Source organism: Cebus imitator, unplaced genomic scaffold (assembly GCF_001604975.1).
Source record: "Cebus imitator isolate Cc_AM_T3 unplaced genomic scaffold, Cebus_imitator-1.0 Scaffold69, whole genome shotgun sequence".
NCBI classification, from domain to species: Eukaryota; Metazoa; Chordata; class Mammalia; order Primates; family Cebidae; genus Cebus; species Cebus imitator.
The window spans coordinates 2,528,312-2,538,421 of record NW_016107384.1 but is presented as its reverse complement, the minus strand read 5'-3'; the positions used below and the strand labels follow the sequence as shown (position 1 = coordinate 2,538,421).

The following is a 10,110-nucleotide window of genomic DNA, read 5'->3' as shown; positions in this document are numbered from 1 at the left end:
TCACTTAAGGTCAGGAGTTTGAGACCAACGTGGCCACTATAGCAAAACCCCACCTCTAGTAAAAATACAGAAATTGGTTTGGCATGGTGGCACACATGCCTGTAATCTCAGCTACTTGGAAGACTGAGGCAGGAGAATCGCATGAACCCAGGAGACAGAGGCTGCAGTGAGCTGAGGTCCTATCACTGCACTCCAACCTGGATGACTAAGCAAGACTGTCTCAAAAAAAAAAAGAAATACTTTTTTTGCACTTCGTTTATTTTCTTTAGGTACCTACTGTTTATATTTGTCTAGATAAACATAAAAATAAAAAGGTTTAATGAGTTTATGTTTCAGTTATTAAGCTCATGGTAGAATTAACTCACAGTGGGATCAGCGTCTGTTTCTCTTTGAATATGAAATTTGCCATTGAAATTCCTTTGTGAATAGCTAATGATTTCTTTTGTCTTAGGTGTTCATTATAAACTCATCAAATATATTTCTCCTTGAACCTGCAAATGAAATAAAAACTCTTCTGGATGAGCACACAGATATGTGTAAACGCATTCTTAATATTTATCGGTACATGGTTGTACAAGTATCAATGGACAAAAAGACTTGGTAAAAAATTTTTTATCCTCTGTGTGTGTGTGTGTGTGTGTGTGTGTGTGTGTGTGTGTGTGTGTTATTGTGTGAGAAATAGTGCCTGTGAAGAAGACTAATTCACAATATTATAGGGTCTCCTATTATTGAGTAAATATGAAATTAATCATAGTGACAATAGTTCCTTTCACGTTATCTGAAACATCTTTGACCAGACTTCTACATGACCCCTTGGACTATCTTGCTGAAGTGAGCATATAATGGCCTCATCCTCCTCAACCCCTAAGGAATGAATACATGCATGCAAACACAAAAGAGTAAATGAAATTTTCACATGTGTGAATGAGTGAATGAATAAGTAAATGATTGACTAAATATATGAATGCCTGATTCCTTCATCTGGCATTCAGAGCTGTATACAATCAGGCCCTGCCTACTTTTCCTATCTGAAGTCTAACCTTCAGCTTCCAGGATAAGATCCTGCTTCCCAGCTTTATCAAGTTGCTCTTCCCTGAGCACCTTCTGACTTTCCTTTAGAACATCTAATTCTGCCATTTTTCCTGTTGTCACCATAACTGTCCATTAGATTCACCTTCCTGTTTCTACATATACTTAAAGTTTTTTCTTCACTTGTTTCCATTCTGTATTTGTACTTCTGTATATTTCTTGTGAAATATACTAAATACTTGTGTAAATGTCATTTACTACCATAGAACTGAGAGCCCCTACACGGTATATACTGGTTTTGTTGTTTTTTTTTTTTAATATTTACCACGTTTCTTAGTATATTATGTTATCTATTGTTGGTGCTGTATAAATATTTATTTAATTGACTGGAAAAATAGACCTTTTGGGGAGACGGGAAAGCAGTTCTGTAGTGTTTGTAAAAATGAAATGTTTATCATAAAATTCAAACAAAGAAAAGTTTATAAAAGAAAAAAACTCAGAGGTTCAGTTTCTGGAGATGGTAGTGATGTTTATCCTTTGGTGAATATCTAGCTCATCAAATCATGCACACAGTTGTATAGTATTATACCATATATATGTACCATAATTTTCTTAACAGGTCTTCTACCGATGGATATGTAGTTATTTCTCTTTGTTTTGGGGCAGAGAGGACAATGAACGTTCATGTATATATGTTGTTTTCCTGTACATGTAGCAAAATGCAAATTAGGCATATGCTTTGACTAAGTACTCCTAATTTTTTAAGAAATAAGACTACTTGGTCAAAGCATATGCCTAGTGTATGTATAAAATGGCTTTATATTTTGAAAAAATTCTTTACTAACAGTATTAATAGAATTGCATGTAGAGGTAGTTATAATTATTTACATACTTAGTACACATCTTTGTGCCAGGTAGCTTTGTAAGCACTTTACACATACATATTCTTACTTAATTCTTACAGTACCCTATGATACAGATAATATCCCTGTTTTACATGGGATAATTCTTAGGCATTGGGAAGTTAAGTAACCTGTCCTTGTTCGTGGCCATTGAACAGTGATTAGAGATTTGGACTATGGTTTTCTGACTTCAGAGCCCAAGTTATTAGCTAGTAACTATACTACATTGGACTATTCTTTTGTTAGTCCTTTTTTTTCTTTCTGTATACCTTTAATCATTGATGAGCCAGATTATACTGACAGACTTGCTATGTAAAAAACAATTTTAGAATTTTTCCCTAGTTTTTTTAACTTCCCTTGAGGTAATAGCATTTTGGGAGATTTTTCTTATATTTTACATTGAATTTTTATATATAGAGAGACAGTTTCGCGATGTTGCCCAGGCTGTTCTCGAGCTCCTGGGCTGAAGTGATTCTCCCACTTTAGCCTCTCAAAGTGCTGGGGTTACAGGTATGAGCCACCACATCCGGCTAGAGTTTGTAAAACTTTATTAATTAAAACCATTTTTATTGTGTTAGAAAGTGAAAAGACTGTATGATTTATGAGTGAGTTATGCTTTAACAACAAATCAAATAAAAATTTTTTGGAAAATCTGTGCTTTACTGCATTTGTAGTTGATATCGAATAGCTTTTTAGTTCATGTAGCTAAGCTAGAAGCATAAAGGTTACAAAAGTGGCACCTTTGATTTTTATTCTGTGAATGAATGCATGCATTTGTTTGCTAATACATCCAGGATATTTTTAATGTAGTGATAGTTTTCTGTTTGATTCTACTCTGGCTTCTCAGAAGAACCATGACATCTAGATCTGGGATCTGTTGCTGCCCCTGCCACATTTCTTACAGTGACTGTTCCACATATCACTATGCCTGGAATGGACCTGCAAAATAACCAGAGAAGAGGAGGCTGTGATAGGGGATTGGGCTGATAGCTGTACACCCAATTGAAAGTCCCTTGTTAGCGTCTTTTTCATATGTGGTTGAATCAAGTTTTGAAATACCAGTTCAAATAAGGTAGCTTTATGGTTTTAATAATAAGCATGTAAGAGAAAGATGCAAAGTAGGGATAATCATGGAATTGGCTTAACTTGCAGTACAGACAAAAAATTTAAAGATTAAAAAATGGCATAATGAAAAGAATGGAAAGAGAATAGAGTAATGACGCTTGATTAATTATCAAGCTCATTTTTTCTTTTGGAATCAGAGTCTTGTTCTGACGCGCAGGCTGGAGTGCAGTGGTGCGATTATAGCTCACTGCAGACTCAAAACTCCTAGGCTCAACTGATCCCCCCACCTCCGCCTTCTGAATACCTGAGACTATAGGCATGTGCCACCACACCCAGCCAATTTTTTTTTTAAGAGATAGGTCTTGCTATGTTGCCCAGCCTTCTTTGTGATTCTTAAGACATCATGTAATTTTTTAAATTCAGCTTGATATGATTCTGCATATATATTCTCCATATTATAAAGATGGATTTGATTGATTTTTTATATAGTTATTCTCCATATTATAAAGATGGATTCAATCGTATTCCATCTGGATAGAACTATATTGGGTAGATGAGTGTTCTTCACCAGCTTCTTAAGATGGCTTCTTAATTTGTGGTTGGAGAGATGGGAGCATTCTCCACATTATCACTTCTAATTCCTCAGCTTTTGAATAGGTTTTTATTTGCTGAGATGATATTGTGGCTGGTAAATGATTTTAAATGATTGATGTAGATCTATAAAATGGAATTTTAATTTTTAATATTTAAGGAACTCTTAAAAATTTGAAGTTGTCTTTCTAAGATGTTTGATATTTGAGTTTTTATGAAAAGTATATATTTGAAAGTTAACTGTTAATCAAATGCAAACAGATGCAAGAAGGAAACATTAATCAATCTTTTTATTTTAAGGGAACAGATGCTGCTTGTGTTGCTCAGAGTCACGGAGTCTGTACTGAAGATGCCATCACAAGCTTTTCTACAGTTCCAAGGGAGAAAAAATATGACCTTGGCAGGTCGACTTGCAGGACCACTTTTCCAGGCAATAAAAATAAATAAATACATGAATAGCTGGATAGATAAGTTTTTTGTTTGTTTTTTAAGATTCTTTGAACCCTGAACTTGTTACTGGGAAAAATAATGTTTTAAATCAGATATTATTTATTAAGGGATCTTCTGTAGAGCTAACTTAAAAGTTGCTCATCTACGTGAGCTATTTGCCGTACATACAGCCTAGTATAAGACTGGAGTTAATATCAGGTCTGTGAACAAAGTGTTATAATAGGCTAATGATATTTATTTTACTTGTGTGGTTGCGAAAAGCTGGTGGTGTTTTAAGGGTAATGTTGGCCTGACTGCTTTATAAGTTTCCATATCTCTAGGACTACTAGGAAAAACTGTCTTTTTATGTTGTTCTGTAATAATGAAAAAGCAGTAAATAATCAAGATTGATTCTTATCATGATTTTTTTTTTTAGTAAGACTATTATCCTCTCTTCTCAACTGGTGGTAGTTTGATTACACAGGAATTCCATATTGTGTTTTCTTAATCCGAGGATAGAGTGCTGACTTTAAATGTATTGTGGATTCTTTGAAAAATAGAAAACAAAATATTTTTTAAGATGATACATGAAATACAAACACATGATTCTTAATGTCAAAGGTAAAAGCTGTCTCAGATCTAATTCTTGGCCATGAGTATAACCATTTAAATTGATAGGAGTTTTTTTTTATATATTAGCCATTTACCTAAAATTATATGCTGGTATTGAACAGTCCTTTAAAACCAGCTACATGTATTATCTGAACTCCTCTTAACCTCATTAACCTTTTTTTTTGTTTTTTTTTCATTCAAATTTCCCCATTTTTAGAGCTAACCCAATGGTGGGAGCTACAGGAAGATAAAATTTCATCTTGCTATGTGGAACAACTTTTTTTTTTGTAGTGTCAGTATTAAAGATAGATTGGGAGGTAACTAGTTACTACAATTCTGTATCTCAACTCTGTTCATTTTCATCTTTACATTTCAAGTATAAACTTGTGTGAATTCCTTTCTAAATATTGTAGAATTAAGCTTTTGAGAATCTTTTTATTTTATGATTGTTTTTTCAATCAGAGGACATATCTTTCTTTAGTAGACATCCACAAAATCTCAGGGGATACTGGCTAATCAGTTTCTACTTTTATGAATTTTTTCAATCCTGTGATCAGATTTATTACATAATGCTTTTGTCTGTTGTCTTTAAAATGAAATTTAATTTCAACCTTTACTCTAGTATTTTTTTTTTTTTTTTTTTGAGACAGAGTCTTGCTCTGTAGCCTAGGCTGGAGTGCAGTGGCGTCATCTCGGCTCACTGCAACCTCCACCTCTCGGGTCCTGGTTCAAGCAATTTTTGTGCCTCAGCCTCCCGAGTAGCTGGGATTACAGGCACGCACCACCATGTCCAGCTAATTTTTGTATTTTTAGTAGAGAAAGGGTTTCACCATGTTGGCAAGGCTAGGCTTGAACTCGTGACCTCATGATCCGTCCACCTTGGGATCCCAAAGTGCTGGGATTTCAGGCATGAGTCACCACGCCCAGCCATGTTGTTTCCTTGTATTATTCAAAAACATTTTTGAGTTGTAGTAGTCATTTCCATCCTTAATTTGGGAACGTAGGTTTTGGCTTTATAGTTCAGTAACTCAACATTTTCAACACTTAAAAGCATGGAGACTATTTTTCAAAAAGCATTTATTTAACATTAATGTAATGCAGCATGAGAGACAGCTATAAATTTAGGGAGATTTCTTTTTAGTTTAGATTGCTGGGTGTTGGGAGTTGGCAGTTGTTGAAATGAAATTTATATAGATTCTAATGATGGCATGGATTACTTTTACAAGTATTATCTATTTAAAAAAGCATGCAATTCTGAATTTTGCTTGTTTTAAGTAATTTTTTAAGAATTAAATATGTGATTTTGAAGTCACAAACTAAACACATTTTATTGTTATTTCTGATATTTGCCTTTATAGACCCTTATAGTTGCCTGGATCAAAGCAAACCTAAATGTATACATCTCCCGAGAACTCTGGGATGACTTACTGTCAGTATTGTCATCATTGACCTATTGGGAAGAGTTGGCCACTGAGTGGTCACTGACTATGGAGACATTAACTAAAGTTTTAGCTAGGAATTTATATAGTTTGGATCTCAGTGATTTACCGTTGGATAAACTGAGTGAACAGAAACAAAAAAAGCACAAAGGGAAAGGTAAGAATTGTTCATAGAGATGGCTCTATATGAATTTGTTTAAATAATTGAGTCAGAGAAAACCATACCAGGGAGAGGGGTGAGGGTGAAATAAGTAATTTAGAATCTTAACTATTTTAGTTTTAAGAATTAAACAAAATGAAAATGTATAAAAAAACTAGTTCTTTTTATCGTAAGCAGTTTTTTGTTAGAACTGAGAAGGTGGTTTCATGTTACTCTATTTAAAATGTATATAATAATTATTTTAAAAATTGTTTTTGAAAGCACTTAGTTTTAACTAAAAGCAAACATTCCCTAGACATGAAATATTTATCTGTCTAATGTTAAAAGGGGGTGGGGCAGTAGTATAATGATTATCTCATTAATATATGTTTTTAAAATCCTCAGTTTGTTAGTTTTTTTTTTTTTTTTTTTTTTTTTTGAGACAGGGCCACACTCTGTTGCTTAGGCTAGAGTATAGTAGCGTAATCACGGCTCACTGCAGCAGCTACCTTCCAGGCTCAAGGCATCCCCCAGCCTCAGCTTCCCAAGTAGCTGGGACTACAGTCATATGTCACCATGCTCAGTGAAATTTTTTTGTTTGTATTTCTTGTAGAGACATGGTTTTACCATATTGCCTAGGCTAGTCTTGAACTCCTGGACTCAAACAATCTGCCCATCGCCACCTCCCAAAGTGCTGGGATTACAGGCGTGAGCTACTACACTCAGCCAGCATTTTGCATTCTTAAAAATTAGTTGCTAGCTAGAGATTACATTTAAGTGACATTTCATACTTAACTTTTTGTCCAGGGTATTACATACTCAAACTACTTTTTCCTGGACTATATTTCTCAAGTGGCTATTATTGACAGGTTAGAGATTTAGGTTTAACCATCACCATGGCATGGGTTTGGTTAGCTCATTTTCTGTCTTTTTTTCTTGTCTATATGTTTCATTTTTATTCCAAAACAAGTGGGTGGCAGATAATTTTTAACAGTTTATTGCTAAAGGTTTAATTTAAAAATTCTGTATCTGTTTTGGAATATGATTTATACATAAAATGAAGCTCTTAAAAGCCTTACAGTACGCAGCGTTTTATCTTATTACTTTATAATTTATTAGTGAGGAAACGTAAGAATTTGAGGCAAGGTAGCACACATAACTTGAAGATATTATTGATCAAGTAACAGTATATTGAGATTGAAAAATCTACATTTTTAGGAGTTGGACATGAATTTCAGAAAGTTTCAGTTGACAAGTCATTTTCTAGAGGATGGAGTCGTGATCAGCCTGGCCAAGCCCCAATGAGACAGAGGAGTGCAACAACCACTGGTTCTCCAGGAACCGAAAAGGCGAGGAGTATAGTACGGCAAAAAACTGTTGGTATGTACTCTTTAAAATCATGAGAATAGTACAGGGCACCACATTTATAGTCCTTAATAACAATTTATATCAATATGTCGTTTTCTTACTAGTTGATTATTGTTGTGAAATGAAAAACTTCTTTTGCAAAGCCTTTTTTTTTTTTTTAGAAGTACTCAGAGTCTAGTGATATGCTATGTTGTCCCTTTATGTTATTAAGATTTATTAGACATTATTTTTATGTGGTTTATTTTACTGTAGAGAATCCTACTTTTAAAATGTTATTTTACAGAATTGAAGAAGTAGAACTGTGATGCACTTTGCAGAATTCAAGCATTAACTGGTGTAGTTTTTATTAAAGGAATTTACTCACAAATATGGAAAATTAGGATAGCTCATTTTCAGTGCTACAATTATATAGTTGATTAGTTTCACAAACTTCCAACAAGAATCTCATTTTCTCTGCTGACAGACAGCTGATGCCAACGTGGAGTCTATTACTGAGTTCCTTGCTGCTTTTAACAAAAATGGAAGAAAGTTCTATAATCTCTATAATCTGGGAAATAGCAACAAAGGAACAATGTTGGGAACAATTTCTGGGCATAAAATCGCACAGGATACTGTGGAATTAGCTACCATCTCATTCATTTTTCTCAGAGATTTATAAACTTGGGTAAATTATAGTAGGACAAGTACTGCAATGAGAAACAAGAAGGGCTTTTTCCTGTTTCTTTTCTTACTCTCTTTGATTACTGAATAGCTAGGTAACCTGGACAATCTACCAGATGTTTCTAGGCTTTTTTTAAAAGAGAGATCTCACTCTTTTGTCTATGTTGGTTCATAGCTCACTGAGGCCCTGGACTCCTGGGCTCAAAGTGATCCTCTTGAGTAGCTACGACTATAGGCACATGGCACCGTGCCAGGGTAACTTTATTTTTTTGTGGAGACAGGGTCTTGCTGTGTTACCCATGCTTATCTTCAACTTCTGGCCTTAAGCAGTCCTCCCACCTTGGCCTCCCAAGGTACTGAGATTACAGACGTGAGCCATGGCACCCCACCTTTTCTAGGCTTCTTAAGTACTTTACTAGTGTAGTGAGAATGAGAATACTGCTCATTCCTGAAACAAAATTGCCTGAAGTTGTTCCAGGGTTTACAATCTTTGCTTCTATGAAAAGAGAATTTTCCATGGGAATGTATCTGTATTTAATGGTAATCAGTGAAAAACACTATTAATTTTAAAGAAATTTAAAGCCATTATTATAAGGATATATCTTCTATAAAAAGATAGGTTCTAAAATGTTAAGAATTATGCTCTGATAGTTTTAAAGTGTTATGAATTATGGTTTGAAAGGAGGAGACAACCAGAAAAAAAATTAGAGATTAAAGATTTTAAAAGAATTAAAATACATGGTTAATGTAAAATCCTATGAAAGGATCACATATTGAGAATTGTCTTATGCTTTTAAAATAAGCATAGAATTACACTGATGCTAGAAGAATAAGATAAGATGTAAGGAAAGAAGGTGTTATAGTATTAAAATGAATATAATGGGAATTTTGCTATAAAATTACTTGTGGAATCCTAAGGAAAATGATTATATATGAAATGCCTTTCTTCATTTTATATTAATCTCACATTTATAGAAAATATTTGTGTATTAAGAAAAAAATGTTCTTTATAAATTTTTATTTTATTTAAATCCAATCTTTTTTTAAAAGGGCATTTTTTTTTTTTCTGATTATAGCAATATATGCTTAGTGCGGAAAGTAACATTTAGGGGAGTCTAAAGTCCCATTAGTTGTATATTGAAAAGTAATCATTGTTAACATGTTGGCACATATCTTTGTAGTCTTACATAGCATGTAATGAGTAAAATATTCATGTTGACTTCATAGCTCATGGTGATTACTTTCTAGTTGTACTAATGTCAAAACAGTCTTGTCTGAACTGAACAAGCCTATCAAACAAAGTTAAAGCATTAAAAATTTCTTAAAGGTACCTGCATAAAGTTATAAATACAAAAAGGAGCAGCAGATTAAATTGGGTTATTCTTTGGGCATATATATTTTTTAAATTTTTAACATTAACTTTTTTTTGTCTGAGAGTCTCACTCTGTCACCCACGCTAAAGTGCAGAGGTGCAGTCTTGGCTCACTGCAACCTCTGCCTCTCAGGTTCAAGTGATTCTCCTGCCTCAGCCTCCAGTAGCTGGGATTACAGGCATATGCCACCACACCTAGCTAATTTTGTATTTTTAGTAGCGATGGGATTTCACCATGTTGGCCAGGCTGGTCTTGAACTCCTGACCTCAAGTGATCCACCCGCCGCAGCCTCCTAAAGTGTTGGGTTTAATGTTAATTTTTCCAGCCTGGGCAACATGGCGAAATTCTGTCTTTACCAAAGTATACAAAAAAGTTAGCTGGGTATGGTAGCACATGCCTGTAGTGCCAGCTACTTGGGGGACTGAGGTGGGAGAATGTCTTGAGCCTAGGAGGTTAAGGCTGCAGTGAGCTGAGATCACACCATTGCACTCCAGCCTGGATGA

General features: G+C 34.4%; 1 protein-coding gene across 1 annotated transcript in view; it reads left to right on the top strand.

Annotated features, from left to right (window-relative positions):
* Positions 1-10,110, top strand: part of RALGAPA1 (Ral GTPase activating protein catalytic subunit alpha 1) — a 285,382-nt gene that overhangs the window by 101,442 nt on the left and 173,830 nt on the right. Inside the window, exons 12-15 of the mRNA XM_037739396.1 lie at positions 452-600; positions 3,888-4,017; positions 5,987-6,224; positions 7,425-7,586. Coding sequence (XP_037595324.1) covers positions 452-600; positions 3,888-4,017; positions 5,987-6,224; positions 7,425-7,586 — 679 coding nt within the window. The remainder of the gene's footprint in view (positions 1-451; positions 601-3,887; positions 4,018-5,986; positions 6,225-7,424; positions 7,587-10,110) is intronic.